The sequence below is a fragment of the Polyodon spathula genome, chromosome 6 (assembly GCF_017654505.1).
Source record: "Polyodon spathula isolate WHYD16114869_AA chromosome 6, ASM1765450v1, whole genome shotgun sequence".
In the NCBI taxonomy this organism is placed as follows: Eukaryota; Metazoa; Chordata; class Actinopteri; order Acipenseriformes; family Polyodontidae; genus Polyodon; species Polyodon spathula.
Window position 1 is genome coordinate 23,551,900 of NC_054539.1, and position 23,775 is coordinate 23,575,674.

Sequence of the window (23,775 nt, forward strand, 5' to 3'; positions counted from 1 at the left end):
ATGGTCATTTCCTTTTTTTTTTTTTTTTTTAAAGTACAGTTAGTACCTTTTCAGTGCGTTCCTTCCACGACTTTTGCATTCCGAGATTTTTTCATCACTTCATGCAATATTACCCATTCATTACCTTGGTAACTACTAAAAGCCAAAAATGATCGGCGTTTGACGACAAGAGCCGTGGCAGGGAGGAAGGGGATATTGTAAAGGCCACCACAGGTGTCTCGTGAACGCGTTTCTACCCTTGAACAAAGCGAACATTTTTATTCTGGTGGCTGTTCGAAGTAATCCTCCTGAGCACTGGCATCAGTTAATCATGTGAAGAGGCATTCGAGCGTATGTTTCTGGAAGGTCTTTCAAGATCAGAGCAGCTACATTCTTTTTGGTGGTGGTGTTTTTTTTTTTTTTTTTTTTTTTTTTTGGCTTTGGCGGTGCTCTTGCCTCTGCTGGAGAGCATTTGCAGTTTTACAAACTCCTGGATGCAGCAGAAGCCCTGTGTGAAGAAGCCTGCGTTACGTGTGCACTAAAAGCACTGCGTGAAAACAAGCACACGGATCACAACAACAACTGGGTAAAAAATGTGGAAGGTCAACAAAAGCAAAGTACTGATAGACGATACTTCGGAGGATGATAATAATACATTGCAGCAAGAGACATGTAAGGTAAGCCCTGAACGACATCAGTGTAATGCAGAAGCGTGTGGTGTGTTTGAGTTTTTTCTGGCAGTGCCGTATAACTAGTTAGAATATGTCCATGCTTGTCGTACTAGAAGAAATATTGCCAAGTGTCTGCTAGCCATATGGTGTTTACTTCTGATTCTAACAGTTTGCCAGTCGGCTACACACTTGTTCCCAGCAAGTGGTAAATTGGCAGAATTAAAGGAAATGTGTACAGTAACGATACAGTTACATGTCATTTATTGTTTTGCATATTGTGTTGTAGTTTCAGTGTCACTAATGGTAACACTTAGCATTATTTGTTTTACGTAAGATTTATGCTTGTAATGAAAAGGGCCCATGCTATAGTCGCTGAGAAATACCCTTATGGAACAAACATATTTTTAATATATGGTAGAAAAGTATGAACCGAAATTATTTTATTTGGATCACAGACTAATGAAAATATATGGTGCACCATGTATTTTCAATATATACAATAAATGTATGGATTATAGACTAAAATATATTTAAAATATATAAAAGGGGTCAATTTCTATATATGAAAAATATAAGGATCATACTTTTCTACCATATATTACAAATATGTTTGTTTTTTTCACATAAGGGATAATACCAAATGCATTTTCATGGCCATTATAAACTGAGAACACATCACATACATCAATAAAACTATATTGTATAAGTAAATAAAATATATCTTTTATCGTTTTTGTAGAAATTAGGATTATAAAGAGTCAATAGATGAGGAATTTGGTTCCCAGCAATGCCCAAATGAGTTGTAGGACACAATTAAGATCAGAAGTAACATTTGGAAGATATGAAATAATGTAAGACTTACACTGGATTTACAACCCCTTTAAAAAAAGGGTTGTTTTTCAAAAGCTTACTCAGCAAAGCCATTGACATTTAGAATGTTTCATTTGTATAGAGCCTTTTGTTGTAAGTGCTGCATGACAGTATTTATTGAACAAGTAATAGTGGCCTTCAAAACTGTCTCCTGTAGAAGTTTGACGCAGATGGTCTTTTGCCAACAGCTGTAACAATATATAAAGTCGATTATTTCAACATTCAATATCAAAACTTAGTTATAAATTATACATTTTTTAATTTAATCTCACTGATCTGAAACCACAGGATAATAGAATGCAAATTGTATAATTATAAAGTAATAAGACAGGTCTACGGGAGCATTGTTGCAAAGTTGTGTTTGCCTTGTGCTTCCTCTCTCACTCTCATTGTTCACAGTCACAGCAAACAGGCCCTCAGTTTTTAAAGTATCTACTTTCAGGGTTAGATACTCCTTAAAATAGAAATAGAGAGAGCGAGAGAGAGAGAGAGAGAGAGAGAGAGAGAGAGAGAGAGAGAGAGAGAGAGAGAGAGAGAGAGAGAGCCAGCTGATAAATATAATGTTACTTTTAAATATTATGAATCATTTCAACAATTCTTTAGATCATCTTAATGATTGTTGACTGTCTTTCTGTCCTGTGAGGTGGTATTCACAAAGCAGGCAGTACTCAGGCATGGCTTTCACCAGAAACACCTGAAAGAAATGGCCTTGGGAGTTCCAGCAATTTTATTATTGATCCATTAATAGCACTGTCTTCGATTTATTCCTTAAATAGTGACTCACAGAGCACAAGCAGCTGGTTTTGGCTTATTAAGCTAACTGCTGAATGTTTAATGCAAACTGTAATTTTAGATGTCTTAAAATATGCAGCAATAGGAAGTGAAGAGGCCATTGCAAAAGTGGTATAATAACCTTTTCATAAGTAAAGTCAAAGTCGTTAACTCCTATTGTTAAAGCTGTGAACGCCTGTCTGTTTTAACTCCTGTTTTGAAAGGAGGACAATGATTAAATCATGTAAAGAAACACTTGTGAGTGCAGAGTAATGTTTGTTGTCTTGTTCCAATTTTACAAACTTAACCAAATCAAATTAACAAGTGATTTAAAAAATAGTAAATTACTAACCAAAATACTGAAAAGAAAGACAAAATGGTTCTGACTAGCCACACTTACAAATGTGAGGTACTGAAGGAACATTCAGCAACTGTTTCAAACTCAAGTTTCATAAAGAAAAATGTTCCTAGTGTGCTGTATTTCCCCTGTCAGGAAGAGGCCTGTTGACAAAAGTCTTTGTTTATATGCTGTCCAGTTATTAATTATTGAATGGCTTTTGTTTTCAGAATAAAGACCCAGCAGTTGAAGAGGAAATCACAAGTCCTGTTTCACAGCTTGCTTCAAAGGTAACCTTTTTTTTTTGTTTTCTGTATTGGATACACTGACATTGACATGGCTGCTTAGTCAAAAGTTTTCACTGAAATGTTTAATTGTAACTTACATAACTCACTTTTAGTTTGACATTTTGAAGTACCGTTTTTGGCATTTGTCCAGATATAAGAAGTCGGCTCTTGGATTTCCCTTGAGTATTATAAACACAGTGTGGGAATTCTGTTATTGTGCTGCTTCAATAAAAAATACTTTTTAGTAGAATAGTTAAAAAAAAAAAAAAAAAGATGACAGGCACTGTGAGACAGTGTAATTAATGACTATTTCTCCAATTCAGCTTTAAGGACACCCCAGTAAAAAGGCCACCTCACAATTAGGATCTTTTTGTAGTCTTGATTTACTCCTTTTGACAGCAATATAAAGCCACCTTAATATTATGCCCGCCACCAGCAGCCATGAACCTCAACCAAGAAAGACATTGTTAAATGACTTCTCTAATAAGAACACAATGCTGTAAAAATTACATAATTTGTTTTTCTGCTTTTGGCGCTGTAAGCTGTGAATGCTGGGGTGGCCAAAGTTGGCTTTTTCAGGCCTGTTTTAAATTGTTTAACTGAACCAATTAATTCCATTCAGACTTTAAAGTAATTAATGATCTTATTTTACCTGTTATACCTGGCGTGGAATGGCTCTTCGTGAACGTGATTGGGCACCCCTACATTAATTCATGTAGTTTTAGTCTTCCATTTAGGACAGCACTCATTACAGTATTGTTTTTTTTTGTAGCTGGGAGCTCCAGGTTGCCAGTCCTCCTGATAATATCCTCTGGTGACCTGTGTCTGTAAAAAGTTAATTTAACCTGCGAATTCAACCCTTGTCTGCCTTCCTTTTTGGATTTAGATAGCTTGAGGATAGGATGAGGAACGGTTGTGTATCCTGGGCATCAATCCATGATTCTGCCTCCATCTTCCTACAAGCTAGAGCTTGTGCCGAGTACATTCCGGTGCCTATTGTGTGCTATTGTAACTGGCCTTCAATTAGAACATGTTTTTTGTCAGTACCATGACAGTTTCCCATTGCTTACCCCAAAGAATACCTTGAAAGAGTGTAGTTCTTAATACACAGTGAAACAAACGAAATGTTAAGGTTCAGTGGTTAGATCTCAGCCTCTAAACCCCCCGCCCACCTTTCTCTCTCTCCGTAGATCTGAATGTGTCTCCACCAACATCTGTTAAGTTTATTGTTTTAATAAAACAGATGTTCCAGAGCAACACATCAAAATGTATTGCCACCTTAAATAACTATCATTAGAGCTTGTCAGTGTAAGGAGCTTGCTTATCTCGAGGCTGTGCATTCTTTTCTGATTGTGCAAAAGTCTAAATATTTTGGTTTTGACTCAATGTTAATGACTGCTTGGCACAAACCTACACATTTCAGAGGAGCCACTGTACTAAAACGTAGTTCTGCAAGTTAAACAAGCCTTACAAATAATTGTATCGTTAAACAGTCCTGGTATAATGTGTGTAATTTATTAAGTGAGCATGCCCTTTAGTGCCAGGAATTTAATTTGTTTGAAAGGAGATGACATTTAAAAAAAAAAAAAAAAGACAATCTGTTTATCTAGTTTGGTACAGTACAGTAAAGCCCTGTTCACACTTCCATTTTTATACCAGTATTGTTGCAGAGCAGTATTGCAATGTCTGTTCACACTGGAGTTGTTATCGCAGTCGTACTGGTATAACCGTATCGATACGAAACCCAGACAAGAGCAAGTTTCGTACCGGTATAGTTGCAGTATGACTCTGAACAGATCAGTGTGGACAGGCTGATACACGTACACCAAAGGTATTCTATATGGCCAAGATTCTCAACTCTGCCTTTACTTCTGTCATGCTTGTTTAATTAATTATTGTTATTTTATATTTACAGATAAGTTACAGTAGTAAAACCATATAAAAACGGGTGGCTAATACCAATAGTTTTATAATTGCACCAGTCTACTCCAGTACTGTGTGAAATCTATGTTTTCTGCCCATGTGCCACTGCTGGTACTGCATTCGGAGAAGTGCATTTTTCGTTTAGATTATGGTATATCATCATTACCACGTAAATTCATGGGTTCCTTTCCCTTTTGTTATATATAAATATAAATTTAGAATCTCCAATTATTTTTACCCCTGCTTTTTCTCCTAATTTGGAATGCCCAATTATTATTATTATTATTACCCACCCAACAAAACTTTATTCAATATCTGATTAGGCCTGTTGCCTTTGCAGCTATTATAGTAATAATAAAAAATGTGAAGATAGTTAGGTTGAGCGTAAACACCCCCCCCCCCCCCCCCCCCCCCTGACTGGTTCGCACAACCAGAACGGAGCGTGTTGGTCCTAAGCTTGAATGTGTTACCGTGACGAAAATGGTCCTCTCGGAAACAACAGTTTTGTTGCCACTCAGTAGTTGGGGTGGGTTTAAAGTATTTAGAACGAATCAATGATAGATACAAGTAAGGAAGGAGGGATATTACCCAACTGCACTGGGAAATTGTTATCAGGTTTTTTTTTTCCCCCCATGGCGAAAGGGGTCAAGTCAACACGAAGTGAGTAACAATTTCCAGTGGTTTTCCAGTATTTTTTGGATACACACTCGATTTTTATTAGTTAAAAATAAAAATCTGAAGCCATACATGTACTGTACAATAATGTTATATTTCCTTCTTATATATGCCATTGTAGTATTAAATAATGTGTTCATTTGTATGTAATTATGAGTTACTGACACTAGCATACATTGAGTTTGATTACAGCACAATATGCAAATTAAGTCGATAGATCTGCTAAGTTTGCTTGCCAAGTCTGCACTATCTGTGAAATTAATGTTGAATTTGTCCTTGGAAGTGACAAGATGCATGCATGCAAAATTGGGGCAAGAACAAAATGGCCTTCAGTTCAATAACCAAGGGTTATTGAAATGGCCTTCAGTTCAATAACCCAATAACTTTGGGTGTTCCGAGGACATAGCTCCCTGTGCTGAAGCCAGACACTGGCTTTTATCGCTATTCCATGGGACTGTTTTGTTACATTTTATAGCATGTATTTAACATAAACTAAAGAAATCTCAGTCCCGTGTGTAACATACAAAATGCAGAGTCGCTGTGTTGCATTTAGGATAAACTGAAAAAACACAAACTTATTTTTATCATATGATGGACAAATAATGATGTATAACATTGCAATACAGTTTAGAGTAGTATTTTGTACTGTTTTGATTTCATTGTGGTAAAAATACGGACATTAAAATAAGGGGATAAGAGCAGTTGAAACATATTCAAGTTTAGTTACAGTAAATATTTTTTTTAAACCTGAAAGAAAACTACATTTAAGTATCGTAAACATTTCTAAATTACTGACCTGCAAATACAAAGTTTTGCAATTTATTTTGCAGATTGTTCTAGGCTTTTTACTTTTTTTCAGGATTCTTTTCTAAGATGGCATTATTATTACCTGCAGTAGAAATCCGTGTGCTTCAAAGGGTAGTGCTCGCTGTTTGTTGGGTTTTTTCTGCTGTCGCACAATACAGGCGTCTCTAGTTGCTGTAGCTGAAAGGCACGTGAGTAGAAATACGTTTTTGAGAGGCTTTGCGGCAATTGCTGCATGGACGGCCTTCGTTTTGAGCCCTGCATATAGATGTAGACAAAGTACATTTCCATATAAATCACCTAATCAGCCAAGTGGCAAATTAGAACATTCCTTGCACTACACTTACTGCCTGCAAGGCAAGTTCTGACGTTTTAGGGCTCCCACTTTAAAAGTAAGTGGTACAGGTTAAACATTTCAGACCGTCTCTATTGAGAGACATCTTAGAGAGCAGTGGACTTCCAACTATATCAGTACCTATTGGGGCTTTGCTTTGAGAAACTTGAAGAGTCCTCGCCTAAGTTATTATTAGCTTGGGTTAGTATCCCACCCAAGCCCAGTTAAATAAATACCTTACATACTTACTTTCTTTTGCTTGCTTAACATTTGACCCAGATCAATAGTAATTATTAGTCACTTTCACAATTAATTAATAGAAATGAGTCTGCTTTATGATCTCATTATGTTTAGCTTTTTTTTTTTTTTTTTTTTTTTTTTTTTTTCCACAGTTTCAAATTTTTTTTTGTCAGACCAGTTTCCACAGTTTTTTTTTAAGGAGGTAGCTTATTTTGGAATCGCCGTTTATTATTTTTTTTAATGAGACTTTTCTCCCCAATTTGGAAGCTTATTTTACTGCCTTATTTTACTGAATTTCCATTTTTTTATTTAGCTTACCTGGCTCCACTTTACTGCCACCCCTAGTGTTCCACGTTTACTTTATTAAGCTGACTCGGGAGAGACTAGTGAAGAGCTTATTTTACTGACACACGTTCCACGTTTTCTTTCCTTATTTTACTGAGACTAGTGTTCCACGTCAGCTTCTTTTCACTCTGCAGGCCCACAATGTAGTCACTAATTGGTGAATAAAATATCAAAACAGTTGCAGATCTTTATTAAGGTGGTAGCTTATTTTACTGTCAGACCAGTGTTCCACGTTTACTTTATTAAGGAGGTAGCTTATTTTACTGTCAGACCAGTGTTCCACGTTTACTTTATTAAGGAGGTAGCTTATTTTACTGAGACTAGTGTTCCACGTTTACTTTATTAAGGAGGTAGCTTATTTTACTGTCAGACCAGTGTTCCACGTTTACTTTATTAAGGAGGTAGCTTATTTTACTGTCAGACCAGTGTTCCACGTTTACTTTATTAAGGAGGTAGCTTATTTTACTGTCAGACCAGTGTTCCACGTTTACTTTATTAAGGTGGTAGCTTATTTTACTGTCAGACCAGTGTTCCACGTTTACTTTATTAAGGAGGTAGCTTATTTTACTGAGACTAGTGTTCCACGTTTACTTTATTAAGGTGGTAGCTTATTTTACTGAGACTAGTGTTCCACGTTTACTTTATTAAGGAGGTAGCTTATTTTACTGTCAGACCAGTGTTCCACGTTTACTTTATTAAGGAGGTAGCTTATTTTACTGTCAGACCAGTGTTCCACGTTTACTTTATTAAGGAGGTAGCTTATTTTACTGAGACTAGTGTTCCACGTTTACTTTATTAAGGTGGTAGCTTATTTTACTGAGACTAGTGTTCCACGTTTACTTTATTAAGGAGGTAGCTTATTTTACTGAGACTAGTGTTCCACGTTTACTTTATTAAGGTGGTAGCTTATTTTACTGAGACTAGTGTTCCACATTTACTTTATTAAGGAGGTAGCTTATTTTACTGTCAGACCAGTGTTCCACGTTTACTTTATTAAGGAGGTAGCTTATTTTACTGTCAGACCAGTGTTCCACGTTTACTTTATTAAGGAGGTAGCTTATTTTACTGTCAGACCAGTGTTCCACGTTTACTTTATTAAGGTGGTAGCTTATTTTACTGAGACTAGTGTTCCACGTTTACTTTATTAAGGAGGTAGCTTATTTTACTGTCAGACCAGTGTTCCACGTTTACTTTATTAAGGAGGTAGCTTATTTTACTGAGACTAGTGTTCCACGTTTACTTTATTAAGGTGGTAGCTTATTTTACTGAGACTAGTGTTCCACGTTTACTTTATTAAGGAGGTAGCTTATTTTACTGTCAGACCAGTGTTCCACGTTTACTTTATTAAGGAGGTAGCTTATTTTACTGTCAGACCAGTGTTCCACGTTTACTTTATTAAGGAGGTAGCTTATTTTACTGTCAGACCAGTGTTCCACGTTTACTTTATTAAGGAGGTAGCTTATTTTACTGAGACTAGTGTTCCACGTTTACTTTATTAAGGTGGTAGCTTATTTTACTGAGACTAGTGTTCCACGTTTACTTTATTAAGGAGGTAGCTTATTTTACTGTCAGACCAGTGTTCCACGTTTACTTTATTAAGGTGGTAGCTTATTTTACTGTCAGACTAGTGTTCCACGTTTACTTTATTAAGGAGGTAGCTTATTTTACTGTCAGACCAGTGTTCCACGTTTACTTTATTAAGGAGGTAGCTTATTTTACTGAGACTAGTGTTCCACGTTTACTTTATTAAGGTGGTAGCTTATTTTACTGAGACTAGTGTTCCACGTTTACTTTATTAAGGAGGTAGCTTATTTTACTGTCAGACCAGTGTTCCACGTTTACTTTATTAAGGAGGTAGCTTATTTTACTGTCAGACCAGTGTTCCACGTTTACTTTATTAAGGTGGTAGCTTATTTTACTGAGACTAGTGTTCCACGTTTACTTTATTAAGGAGGTAGCTTATTTTACTGAGACTAGTGTTCCACGTTTACTTTATTAAGGTGGTAGCTTATTTTACTGAGACTAGTGTTCCACGTTTACTTTATTAAGGAGGTAGCTTATTTTACTGTCAGACCAGTGTTCCACGTTTACTTTATTAAGGAGGTAGCTTATTTTACTGTCAGACCAGTGTTCCACGTTTACTTTATTAAGGAGGTAGCTTATTTTACTGAGACTAGTGTTCCACGTTTACTTTATTAAGGAGGTAGCTTATTTTACTGAGACTAGTGTTCCACGTTTACTTTATTAAGGAGGTAGCTTATTTTACTGAGACTAGTGTTCCACGTTTACTTTATTAAGGTGGTAGCTTATTTTACTGAGACTAGTGTTCCACATTTACTTTATTAAGGAGGTAGCTTATTTTACTGTCAGACCAGTGTTCCACGTTTACTTTATTAAGGAGGTAGCTTATTTTACTGTCAGACCAGTGTTCCACGTTTACTTTATTAAGGTGGTAGCTTATTTTACTGTCAGACCAGTGTTCCACGTTTACTTTTCTTTGCCAACAAAAAATAAGATTACATTAAGGCATGTGCACTATGCATAAGGAACAGTCTTGACCAATCTTTTTGCGTAACCACTTTAAAAGCACTCCAAACACACTTTGAATGATGTGGTTTACATTGTTATGACAGTTGACCAAGGGCTGTGGCGTTGTTTTTGCAAGTTTTACTGGTTGCAAGCCCAGTTTGTATAACTTAAGCTGTGGTGAATAATAAAAGAAAACAAAATGGTTGGGTAAAAGAACATTTAGAGGGTGAATTTGATTATTTTCTTTAGGCAGCAGCCTTTTTTTACAACACCATTAAATCTGTCAGTTATTGCACTCTGCAGAGTTGCTCTGTAACCAATCTGATCCATGTTTCTTAACAAGTATTAGGCTTTTATATCAAAGACATATTAGTTCATAGTTTTGGAGTTACTGACCAAACGTTTAGCCACACACATAATTACAACAAAATTAGAGATACCCTAGGTATTTCTTCATGTTTATTTTGCACTGGGATGCATCAGGTTAAAAAACACAACATCATTGTTAACGTCTGTCTTTGTTCTTTTAATAGCTGAAGAGCCATAGGGTGAATCCAAATGATGAATATAGGATTACACTTTCTAAAATTTATTAGGCTGGTTTCACAGACCATGATTAGCATCAGTCTTGGATTTCCATAGCTGAAGTAATATTAGGTAATCCAAGACTTGCTAATTGGGATTTGCGAAACCTGCCCATTATGTGTGAATTTCGCACTTTGAAGTGTACTTAAAAAAAAACATTTTAAATTAAGATATACTGTACAGTAATAATTACTGTATTTGAATGATATTACCTAGATAGTACCTAGATAGCATATATGCTTATTTTGTAGTTTTTGTTTTGTCTCAAATTGTTGTGTTTTTTTTTCTGGGAAGTTTATGGGATGACACTAAATGGAATGGTTATGTACTAAAGGTCACTCAAAGGCAGCTACATGGTATTGTTAGAATGGTACCACAGGTACAATTTTGTATTTTCATTTAAAGTATTAACGATAGTCGCATTAGCTCAAGTGTAAAGGCCTCATTTTATCATTTTGAGGAACATTGCCAAATTGAGACTTGCGAATGCTCAACTTCTGGCAGTTCCTAGAGGAGGGGAGGGGCGAGAGCCTTTAGTTGCTCCATCCCGTCATATCAGGAATGCTGGAACAGTCGAGTCTTTTAACTCAAATTTAAAAGCATATCTGTTTGTGTGTTTGGCCAATGGCTTTTTATTTTACAGGGTCTTTATTGTAAAGTCCCCTGGGATGCTCCTCATGAAGAGTGCTATATAAAAGCTAATTGTATTGCTATCAATGGAATGTCTTGTACATTGTACCCCTTTTCAGTTGACATTATTACCCTGTATCTGTTTTCACACCCTTTGTTTTCGTTCAAGCCCCTTGACAAAAACAATTCAACACAGTAATGCACAGATGGTCATTTTTTTTTAAAACAATTTGTCAAGGGACTGATGTTCGACATTTTGAACTTGTGCCCTCTACAAAGAAATGTCTTTGTATTCATCTTTGTTATGTGTTCTTTTCTGCAGGTTCAGGGTGCAGGTTTTAGGGGTTGGAAGGAAATGACCTCCTTGTTCAATAAAGATGATGAACACCAGTTGTTGACGGAAAGTAAACCAGCAAAAGGAAAAGGGTAAGTTACTGGAGTGTGCGAAAGGATAAGGCCTTTACAAATGCAGCAACTTCATTACCAGGTTGTGCTAATATCAGCAACTCTGGTATCCCCTAAGGGCTTAGATACATGTAGTAGATCAACCAAAGTGCTTTATTAAGACCCTGTACATTCAACATTTTAAATGCATGAATGGACATGAGTGCGTTTATGACAAAAACCTGAAGCAAAGTTTCTGCAGTTTTAAAAACATAATAAAAATATCCTTCTAGTGTCTTGCCTTGCAGTGTAAACTGGAAGTCTCTGTTTTCGGAATACCTGTACATGTTTTAATTATGAAGTAAGATGCACAGAAAACATGCTGGTTTTCTATAGCGGTAGGTAATGCTTTTCCATTATGGGTCAAATGTTTGTTAATTGGATAGTGTTGTAATTAGGCTTGCCCCTGTTCAGTGTTTATATTTCAGGAGCTCAAGTACCATAAAAAATAACTCGCCTTTTTAGGAACGTTTAGAGTCAGCTCAAACGTAATTGTTACTCAAAGGTGAGTGATTGTGTTTTTTTTTGGTTAGCCCCTGTGTGGAAAAAGCCCTGCACATATGAAAGGGGGCAGGGCAAAGCCCTCCTGAAAATGTATTTGGTTATTTTTGAGCAGGTGTATTATTATTTAAAGCAAATGCTTTGTTTGATGTTTAATTTAGAATGGGATACCCCTCCGCCCCTGTATCTAATTTGTATTATTTTGTTTTAAGATTTATTTATGTATGTGTGTGTGTGTGTGTGTGTAGATAGATAGATAGATAGATAGACAGATAGATAGATAGAATGACTACGAAAGCTGTCTTTGTTATTGTTTGGCAGCATAGAAGGGAAAGCCCCATCCACACAAAACCCCGTGCAGAGTGATTAATTGAGTGTTGATCCGGAGATGGTCACGTGTACAAAAGCCTGCAGCTCTCTGCGTTCGTGGTGGAGTGTTTAGGAGAGAGAACGAGAATGATCGGAGAATCCAAGAACGAGAACTAAACGATAGTAAAAGAAAAAGAAACAAGGATCAGTGAAGGCCCAGCCTGACCTTAGGTCTGCTTTATTTTTGTGTTGGAGTTATGTTTTCAATTTTTTTACCTGTTTTATTTTCTCTCTGTGAGAAGTGTTTTGTTGAAACCTTTTATTTTATTTTTGTTGTTTAAAATAAACAGCAGCAGACTACCTTGCTTCTGTTTTGTTCCTGCATCTGGCCTGATGTCACCACTTAGCATCCCTGTCACACCCTGAAAAATAAACATTGATGTTATCTCATCAGAAGCAATAACTGTTTTGTTCAGAAAAAACTGAACTGTTGCTACCTCATGTGTTTGTGTGCACAAAGTCACCAAAATTTGGAACTGTTCTGTGTTCTTTAAACTGGAACCTGCCTTTGCTGTTGGCATTACATTTTGTTTGGAAAGGTTACAGCTCTTGCCAAAGGTTTTGCATCACCGTATATAATTAACTAATTTTGCTACATAAAGTTGAATGAAACCTGCTGAATAATATTATGCTAACATAGTGAATTACATACCGATTTGTAGTTTTCCGTATACTTAACACAGAACTGCCAAAAATTGAAATATGTGACGTTTCAAACTCAAACATGAAATATTGTATTATGCTTTCTAGTAGACTTTTGCAATGTCATTTTGTAGGTTCTTTTATTACATGATGTTAAATAGAAGATCTAAATGATATTCATATAGTTTTTTGGTTTTTTTGATTTGTTGTTAATCGTGTTTCAGTTCTAGAATTCTAAGTGATGCAAAATGTTTGGCCATAGCTGTAGATTACTTATTTGTTAGACAGTGTGTCTTCCCAGTAATATACGATACTGAGAAGAGTTTTATTCTGACAGACTTTTGTGTGGGTCAAAGGATTGCCTATGATACAACCACATGTTTAATAATTGGTTTGTTACAGCAAATTAAAGAAAGACAAGAATTCTTAACTTGTAGTATCCGCTCAAACGTAAAAAGTAAGAATGAAATATTGTTTCTTTTGTTTTGTGCAGTATATTAGTAACATTCCAGAAACAGACACATCAGTAATGAACATATTAGGTTTATAATGTTATTGGTATGCAAACAGTTTTTGATAGATAAACAGCAATGCTGAAGGGATGATTAAAACCTCAAGGTTTGCAAAAAGACAATATTATTCTTTGTACACCTGCTATCAGGTGGATTGTGGAAATTATGTACAATTATGTACAGTTATGACAAATTATGACAATTATGTAGAACCGACCACTAAAAGAACTGAAAGCTCTTCGAAGATTATTTTTGAAAGACTTGGTGATATCACCAATTGGAGCAAGGGCTGCGAGGAGTGAGCTCTGGGACTTCAAATGGGAATTATGACTAGGAAGATGACATGCTTTCACCTTGGCTTGCGGAAAGCCACCCTCACAGAGGTGAGACCAAACCGATCGGCCTCCAAGGCTGGGATGCAAGCATTACTTCCCCTAAGGGGAAAATGAAGAGATGGATAGCAGATACATTGAAGAAAACTAGAAGTCGCCACGACTAACAAGGGATGCCTACTCTTTGGGAAATCAGCACGGCCAGACAGCTTTGACAGAGCCATGTGGAACAACAGGAATTCTGAAAGGGAGAATTAAATGAACATGCAAAGGGGCCAGAGGAACACTGGTAGAGATGGAAGCAAGTTATTAGTAAAGAAGACTAGGGTTTCCCCCTGGCTCAGGGAGAGCATATATGTAGGCCCCAAGGGGATCAAGTGATAGAAAACGGAGATTTGAGAATAGTGCAGGGTTGCCCCCAGGCTCAGGGAGGTACTGTTCTCTTGGAGGTGAGACCAAACTGATCATCCTCCAAGGTTGGGGAGCTTGTATGCTGCCCCCAGGGGAAACCTGGAATGATAGAGAGATTGTTGAGATAGATTTGGTCGGGGGTCCCCTCTGGCTCTCGGAAGCTAGCTCGGCCTAAGGCTGGGAAGTGATTTGAGAAACACTGATCTGTGCAGAAATAATACTGTAGAGAACACATATCATATTAAATAAGAGATAAGATGTTTATATTATAAATATGTTAGCCATTCATCAGCAAAGAGTATGTTTTGGGGTACTAGCCAGACTGCCACTGATCTGAGACTGATAACAAAATGAAGTTGTTGCAGCGGCAGAATACAGACCATCCTTCTGCAGTCACATTGAAGTGGTCTTCGATATTAGTTTGAAGGATACCCAGAATGGATATATTAATCTGCTCCAGTGCAATGCAGGTGGTTGGATAAAATAATATATTTTAGTTGAACTGTGAACCAGTGTCAGCCTGTGGAAGAGATAAGCAGCTTTAATCAAGGGCTTCCTGTCTGGGCTTTGAGACAGCAGGGTGTCCCTGCATTCTAAAGGAACGCTTTTTTTGTGACTGATGGTGGTTGAGGATTAGGGAGGTGTTAGAATTATTTGTCTGGTGTTTTGTAAAATAATTAAAACGTTTATGTGCACTTATAAACTCCCATGGAAAGGACAGGTGTTAATAAAGCCTGGATGTTCGTCTGATTTATTCTCACATATGAACCATAAGCTGGTGTGTGAAATGTTGTCTGATACAACTACACTAGCTTTGTAGTTAATTTTGGGGGCAAAGTTTAGGCCCTATTGTAAATTTCACAGCCATTTTTATTGTCATGCTCCATAGTCATAAGCAAACTACAGCTGTGGCCAAAAGTTTTGCATCTCCCTATATGATTAACACATGCATCTTCGTAAAGTCGAGTGAAACCTGTTGAATAATTTTACGTTAACATACATACATTCCGTTATGTAGTTTTTCATATTGTGGCAGGCTGGCGAGTGGAAAGAGGCCCAGAGACAGACTGCAGTTCAAAAAAATAACTATTTTATTATAAATAAACACAAAAATGAAAGGGCACAAGGGCCAAAACAAAGCAATTTCAACACAAAGAAAGACAAAAAGCAAAACTTACAAAAATAACAATTTCCAGGCTGGGCAATGCCTTCACTGGATTCAAACTTTCCAAGCAACCAAAAAAAAAATTTATTGTGTGAGTGTTAATGTGTGTGTCCCCAACCTGCTTCCTCAGCTCCCTCTCTCCAAATGAGAAGCAGAGGCCTCCTTTTATATCAGGTGGCTGGGTGCTGATTGATCGTTAATCAACCTAATCAACTAATCAACCCCAGCCACCTGAACATAATAAACCCAGGCAGGTAGGGGAAGTTAACCCCATCCCTGCCAATTTAAAGGGCAGAGCTTTGCTCTGCCACACATATACTGACAAAAATGACAAAAATGTTAAAAAATGTGATGTTTCGAAATCTAAAATTAAATACGGTACTACTAGTGTGGCTTTTGGTAGACTTTTGCAATATCGTTTTGTAGTTTCTTTGATCACGTGATCGCTTAGTTGTTTTTTTTTTTTTATCGCAATCTTAAAAATCTAGGTAAATCTTTTGGCCATAGCTGTCGACATTCTCAGTCTTTTGTATTCAAGTAAAAGTTGGAGCTATTTGTGAATAAGCAGGGCAGAGTTGTCCCAAGGGGTTTTGTGTGTCTGTTGTTTGTTTGATATATGCAGCCTTGCTGCTAAAATATATTTAATTCTTGTAAACATCCCTTTTATCTTGTTATTAGTACAGAGTCGGAATAATCCTAAAATCCTGTGGCAGTATATTCACACAACATGTCTTTCTGTAGAACTGCCAGTCGGAGCAAAGGTTTAGTCTGACAGCAGTTTTCAATGGTCTCATCCCATTCACAGCCCCTGCTGCAGGTGATTAATTTACCACCCAGATCCGGGATGCCAAACTTTGAACATAAACCTTTTGAACAAGTTCAAAGCACTCAGAATCAGTCTAGCATTATTAAATATACCGGTTTCAGGAAAACAGCTCATACATTTGAAAATGAATTACATTGTGTGTAAGATTCACATTCATGCAACACGAGGTATCAATCCTGTGTAATGTGATTTTTCTTTCATTTTCTGTACTGTAACACCTGGAACAAAAATACCTAAAACTGCAATCGCTACATGTGGTTTTTTTTTTTTTTTTTTTTTTTTTTTTTTTTTTGGGGGGTTTGGGGTTGTTCAGCCTTTTATTTGAGCTTCAAAAGGATACTACAGTAAATAAATCAATACTTTCTAGTGCCCGCTTTTATCTTTTACCCCTAGTCATTAAAGCTGTAAAACAACAGGCTTGTACATGATCATGTCTGTGTTGGAAGGTTGAATTTTCAGTGGTAGTTTCAGTACATGCATTAGTACAGCTATGGCCAAAAGTTTTGCATCATAAACCTGCTGAATAATGTTACGTTAACATATTGAATTGCCTACCAAAAAATGTGACCTTCAAAATCTAACATGAAATACTGTACTACTATTATGGCTTCCAGTAGACTGTTCCAATATCATTTTGTTGTTTCTTTGGTGTTAAATTAAAGATCAAAATTACGTTCATATAGTTTTTTTTCTCAATCCTAAAATTCTAGGTGATGCAAAATGTTTGTCCATAGCTGTAGCTGGTTGGAACTTACTTACTTTGTAACAACCTGACCTCCTCCTAAAAACGTTATACTGGATTCTGATGTACTGCGTGTATAACTAACATTGTTGTTGACCACATTCAGCACATTTTGTTTGTTCAAAAAGAATATATCGTCAAGGCCACGATGTTTAAATATTTTTAATATAAGTTTCACTATTTTAAATGTAATGAACTGTCCCACCTGTCTTGTTTACTTCTTTGGCTGAAGTTATTCAACATTTTATCTGTTCCAGTTTACAAAGAGGCAGCCTTATTTCAAGGTTCCTAATGTTACAATGTCACAAGTATCCAACGGCACAGTGTCTCTCACCTCCTGCAATCCAATCTGATTACTTTGTTCCAGTCTGATTTCCCTTAGGCATTGGCACATTCTTATTAATAGCTTCAGTTTCCACTGGAATTTTACTGTTCGAGGCCCTGGGTCAGTGGGTGATTTTAATTACTAAGCCTTCCCTTTTTTTTTCACTTATTATGGATACTCAAACTTGGCACTACTTTTTTGCCATACATGTTCAGAGGTCGCGCTAGCTTTTCTGTTCATGCATTCCTGAAACGCACATGCCCAAAATTTTGTGTCTCGTCCATCAGATACTAAACGGGTCAGTGGCTAAACAAAGGCTAATAAACTCCAGGGATGTGCATTTTAGTACATTTCTGTGAACTTTTAAACTTTATGCTGTATCATAGTTTAAACAATCTCTGTCTGAGTGGGAGGTGAAGTACCCGTGGCTTGTTTATGAAGCTGGCACTTTTTTATTTATGCTGGTATTATAATGGCACGATAGTGCTGTTATATTAAGTGACAGACAGTTTCTTGTTTAAACACGATTTTGAGGGGTATGTTTTCTCAGCCGTTTCAAAACCGATCGGGACGCCATTAGGCACATTTATTTTCCAGCATATTAAACACAAGTATGGCTTTTGTCAACAAAATAAGTAAAAATAGCTAAAAGGGTTGAAAACAAATGTTACTGTATAAATGTTTATATACTTGAAAAAGTACAAAAGAAATACATTGTCTCACTTCAGATGTGTTCATATTCTAATTCTTCCGATTATCATTTACAATTCACATGTCAGTGGTTTTAGTCACAAAGAACAGTGATCTGTCTTGACTTCTAAAGCAGTGGTTCACAACCCTGGTCACGAGGTCCCCTTGTGTCTGCTGGTTTTTGTTCCAACTCAGCTCTCCGTTGCTTAAATGAACACTCAGTTGAACTAACAATTTGGTTAATCACATTTTTAAACCATTCTTCAACTTATAAGAAGTTGGAGATGTCAAGTTATATTCAATTTCATACATAACGTGAAATCTCCATCGCTTTCAAATCATTCATCAGCTTTGATTAGGCCAATTGTTAGTTTAATTGAGTGTTCAATAAATAAATTGAGTTGGGGGGGAAAAAAAGTAACAGCAGACACAGGGGGGTCCCAGGACCAGGATTGAGAATCTCTGATCTAAGGCATATTAGGCTGTTTCAGAGAACTTTTGAATCCTCAGCAACCCACTGACCTGCCCAGTGGTGGTGACTACCTGTGTTGTCTGAAGTGAACCCTCCTACTGTACCAGTTAAGCAGTGCGTGCTGGAAAGCCTTGTCAGAACATGGGTGAAGTAAGTGCGCAGTGGCGGTCTTACCTGACAATTTCCTGTCTTTTTCGGCCTTGTCTGCTCTTACTGGCACTTAAAATGTAGTTTTTTGTTTTTAATATACTAACAGTAGACAGTTTGCATTACAACAAGACTGGATTCTAAGCACTGTTTCTTGCCTTCATCTATGTGTGTGTGTATATATATATATATATATATATATATATATATATATATATATATATATATATATATATATATATATATATATATACACACATATATACACACACAGTGCTCCCTCGCTATAAGGCTCTCGGTTATTAATGTGCCTCGGATATAATGCTCCTACAGCTTATCCCCCAATTCCCTATACTAGTGATTCATGCAACATTTCTACAGTAAATACAGTACCGGTGTTCAAACTATAAACAACTTCTCAGTCTAACTTCCATTTCTGTCTCTCCCTTTTGATACAGTATCTGAACTGAAGAAAAGCTGTACTGGCACTTTAACACAGACATCTTATTCAGCATTCATTTTATGACTAAATAAATATTAGGCCTGTTACGTGGTTCTTTCCTAATGCATTTACTTTTTTGCTGCGGCTTTCTTCCCGGAGACGAGGAGCTTCAGCCCCGCTCCGGCAGCCAAACCTGGGGCGAGTCCGTTCCCTGTTCTCCTTCGCCCGACCTGCTCTCTTTCTCGCACTTGGTTTGCTTGGTTCGCTTCGAACTGAACTCCCGACCACCGTTTAGCCAGGCTATTTATAGGTTAAAAACTGCTAATTAAAATGATCAACAAGTGGGAATGTTACCTTTTTAAATTATTTTTTGGGGGAAAAATATAGCGTTGATTATGATGCTTTATGCATGGTTAATTCACAGTGTTATAGTTTTGCTTCACTCTGTGCATTATAGAGAGGGAGTTATTTTATATTTTAGTCAGATGAGTGGCGTGGTGGTTAGTGCTGCTGCCTTACAGCTCCAGGGTCCTGGGTTCAATTCTGGCCTCAGGTCTGTTTGGGTGGAGTGGAAGGTGCATGTTCTTCCCATGTTTGTGTGGGTTTCCTCCTAGATGGATTGGCCTGTCTAAGTTGCCCTGTGATGGACTGGCATCCCATCAAGGTTGTAGACCTGTGTCTGCTGGGTTAGGCTCTGGCTCAATGTGACCCTCTATAGCTTCAGTGTCAAACTCCAATCCAAGTATTAAATGTGTCCAGTTAATCAAATAATTACATCAATTAAGTAATTGAGAGCTCAGGTGGAACAGGAGCCAGAAGACACTGTGGCCCTCCAGGAACTGAGTTTGACATCCCTGCTCTATAGGATTAAGTGGTTAGAGATAATGGATGGGTGGATTTTAGTCAGATGTGTATTGTTATGTGTCACGGGACCCCCACTCCCTCCCCCTCCCCTGCTTATAATGCTCTTTTGTTACAAAGCTTATATTGTGTGTGTCCCAAGACCGGGGTTATAGCGGGGGAGCACTGTGTGTGTGTATATAATGTTAATTACTTTGTAGTAGCTTCAGTATTTTTTTTATAACTTTGCTTTTAAAATAACTGCATTATTTTGAAAATGTTGGTTAATTTGAGCTGCTTTTTCATATGATCTGATGATTTACCCATCCCTTTTTAGTTGTACCATGTTTTGGCCACGCACTTTCTATAGCTTGGGGGATGTGCGTGCAATGTCACATTTTCATGACAGTGGAGAGAGAATTTTTAGTTTCTAAACTGCATGTAAACCAAACTACTGTAAGATATTTAAAAGGAAGGCTCATTTCAGAGTCAATCTAGGATTCACAAACACAAGGATTGTAGTATGCTGTTGTACAGCATTATATAAATGTATATGGTCAAATTAATTTTCTGTATGTTTTTTTGTTTTTAAAACTGATAACCAAGTTGCATTTTCTCCAGAATTTGCTAACCATGCATTCATTTAACCTGGCTGGTACGGGTTACGCTGCGAGTTTCTAAGTGCGTTTTGTTTGGATTAAAGGTGAGGATGTGTGAACAAATTTATAAATAATTAAAAAATAAGGTCAATACTGTAAATTGACATAATTGTTCTAAAACCGTGTTGGTTATCATGGTTAATCAAACAACTACAATTCTGTTAATACAGGGTTGATCTGGCAAAACCATTTTATAATGGCTTGAATTTTACATGTTAAATTGTTGCAATATTTAAGTGTTGTGTTGTATTTCTATAGTAAAACAAGTTGGTTTATTGGTAGCATTAATATTACAGATATATAATGCGTTATTTACTACTTACTGTTTCTGCAGTTGAGAACTCCAATGTCAAAATGAAAATACACATTGCTGTCTGTTCATATTGAAATGATTTCATGTTGTATTCAGTCTGGATATATAACTGATGAAAACAGTTATATGAAGTATTTTATTTATATACTGTAGATTAATTCAAATGTTCTTAATTTACAGTTTAATAAAACTAATTTACAATGGCAGTGGTTTTTTTTTTTTTTTTAATATTGAAACAGTTGTCATGTTTATAATAATGCCATTGAAACATGTTACAGATAGTACATATGGCAGAATTACATTATCTTGTTGCAAGCTTTTCCCAGCTGCTAATATTGCCTCAGTACAGGAAGGGTAGGTATTACTTGGAGGCATAACTAATATGTAAGGTAAAAAAAAAGCAGCAAAAAGTCAGATTTTCCTGCAGCAAGCTTTATAAAATACATGTTAAATTGGATTGGTAAAACATGAGCCTCAGGTTTGTGGTTTAAAATCCCTTGTGGTGCTGGCGAGTGGATGAAATCTGAAATACTTGCAGTAGTAACAGCTACAAGGGTTATGTAACTGACAGATTCATCAGAGGAAGTACAAGTATTACTTCACTGGCTCCAGCTTAGAACTGTTTAGGAACATTTCATCAAATCTACCAGCAATAATTGTTTTCCATCATTCTTATATTGGTAACAAACTTTCAATTTTAATGCAATTGCCTATCGGTTTTCGATAAGTCCCTGTGTTTTCTTAAGCATTTTTCTGATGGGCTTTATTTTAATAGTGCCATAAATATTGAAGGGGTGTGACGCTTGATGCTTAAGTCCAGTGCTTATACTTTTGCCACTTACTTCCAAAACTTTGTACTTCTCATGTCTGGTTTTACTTTAATATGTATACATTTTAGACGTGCAAGTCATAGTATTTCACAATTTGTAGAATTAGCATTTTATGTAATTCCACTTAATGACATACATCCCTTCTGTCTTGCAGGCAAGGGACAAAAAAGTGTAAAGATGAAGTAAAAAGTGAAAGGCGTTCTAGTTTCTGGGACAGTGTGGGTATAAAACAAATATCGCCTACCAAGAAACCAGATGAGAATGAAGGGTGGGAACCTCCACTCGTAACTGAAGAGGACACTGCTAAAGACAATTGTAGCAATTTAAATGACTCTGCTTCCTGGCCTGGGTGGGAGGATGAAACAAGAGCTTCTTCTAAATACACAAACTTGGCTGCATCAGGAAACCCTGGCTCTAGGTGGAGTATAAAATCAGCGGGGAAGCTGGTTAGCATGAGAAGACGAAGCAAAGGAAATCTTGCTGACAACTGGGAAGAACTAGAATAAACTACTGCTGATTTTAGAATTCATATTTCAACACCTGCCAATGTTTTTTTTTTTTTTTTTTAACCACAATTTCTATGGATAGAGCAAGGTTCACCTTTGGTTGTAGATTTGATATAGGAAGTGTTGTTGCAAGCTTCAAGAGAACAGATATATGCAGAATTCAATAAATGCCTTATATGCTTTTAAGTACTGTATTTCAGTGTTACTAGTTTTAAGCAATATTATAAGTGAAATTGCTGTAGAGTGAATATGTATATTTGATCATGCATATTTGCCACTGTGGAAATACTTGCTTAAAGTGTGTGGAAATGAACGTTTTGGGTAAACACACACACACACCTAATACTGTAAACTTTATAGTGCTTGTTTTCATTTATGACCTATTGCCTTAACTAATTTCAATTTAAAATTATAATTTTGGTTATTTTATTTAAAAGTAAACTTGATTTTTCTCTTGCCTTTATAGTAATGAATTTTAAATAAAATATTTTTAAGGGTAAATGCCATTGCTGTGGGGTTAGAGGTAATAATCAGTAAAGCAATGCCGTTATCACTATTATGCTACAGTGTTTTAAAGTTATTTATTTACCTTTGTTTATCTGAAATAATGATTGTAGTCCACTGAAAGTGTTTTTTGCGAGAAGTGCTCAAATAATCAGGGATGAGCATTTCGTCAGTAAATGGTGGTTTTATACAGGTGTCGTTAATTAGTGTCACCATCTCATCCCTCAGCCGTGTTTTATTTGTCGTCTGTTTTTGAGAAATAACAGAACAGCTGACTTCCATAGAAGACAATGGGAGAGTAGCGTCCGGTTGTTGTGCAATTAGATAATACAAAACTAATATAGCTGCCCACTGGCTCTGGTGCATACTGTCATTCCTGCTATGAGTTTGTTGTATTACATGCCCCATTGGATAAGATGCCTTGTTTAAGCAACACCAGTGCTGGATCTTTCCACAGTCTTCCATTGCATGCTTTACATACTGTAGCAACAAGCGGCAATGTAGTGCTAACTTACCTTGGAGAAAGAAAGATGAGTTTGCAGGTATCTCAAATTGAAAGATGTGGTAGTGAAAAGTTAAAATCCACTGCTAGTAGACATTTAGCCGACTATTTCAATCAATAATGCACTTGTTTACATGCTGCTCAACAAAACATGTTAAGAAAAAAACAAAAAAAATCTCTTTCTGTAATTGAATAGAAAAGCAGAGTTGTTTTTACTGCAATGCCTTTCCCTCTAATCTCTTAATTTTCTCAGGTTGTACCAACAATAAATCTGATTAAAAGGAGCTTTCTTGAGTTCATTTTTTTTTCACAGTTCAAGAAAGTTTTTACACTTTTGCAAAGTTTTTAAAAGGTAAATAAATTGCTACTGTACTATGTTGATGCCGGTATTCAAAACACAATCTTGTGGATTTTAATATTGAACAAGATTGAGTTATAAGATTGTCCATTTTCACTATGTTGATACCATTGCGGTATTCAAAACACAATCTTGTGGATTTTAATACTGAACAAGATTGAGTTACAAGATTGTCCATTTTTCCTGTTACATAGCAGAGTAATATTCATAGTTTATTTTTGCAAATATAAGCCCATGCGTCGATATTTAAAAATCCACTTATG

At 36.5% G+C, this 23,775-nt stretch overlaps 1 protein-coding gene across 1 annotated transcript; it reads left to right on the forward strand.

The window, feature by feature from the left end:
* Positions 1-409: 409 nt before the first annotated feature.
* On the forward strand, positions 410-23,438 carry si:ch211-225h24.2. Its single transcript, XM_041252608.1, has 4 exons — positions 410-656; positions 2,859-2,918; positions 11,303-11,406; positions 21,797-23,438. The coding sequence occupies exons 1-4, from the start codon at positions 573-575 to the stop codon at positions 22,146-22,148; spliced, it is 600 nt and encodes a 199-aa protein (XP_041108542.1). The 5' UTR covers positions 410-572; the 3' UTR covers positions 22,149-23,438.
* Positions 23,439-23,775: the final 337 nt, after the last annotated feature.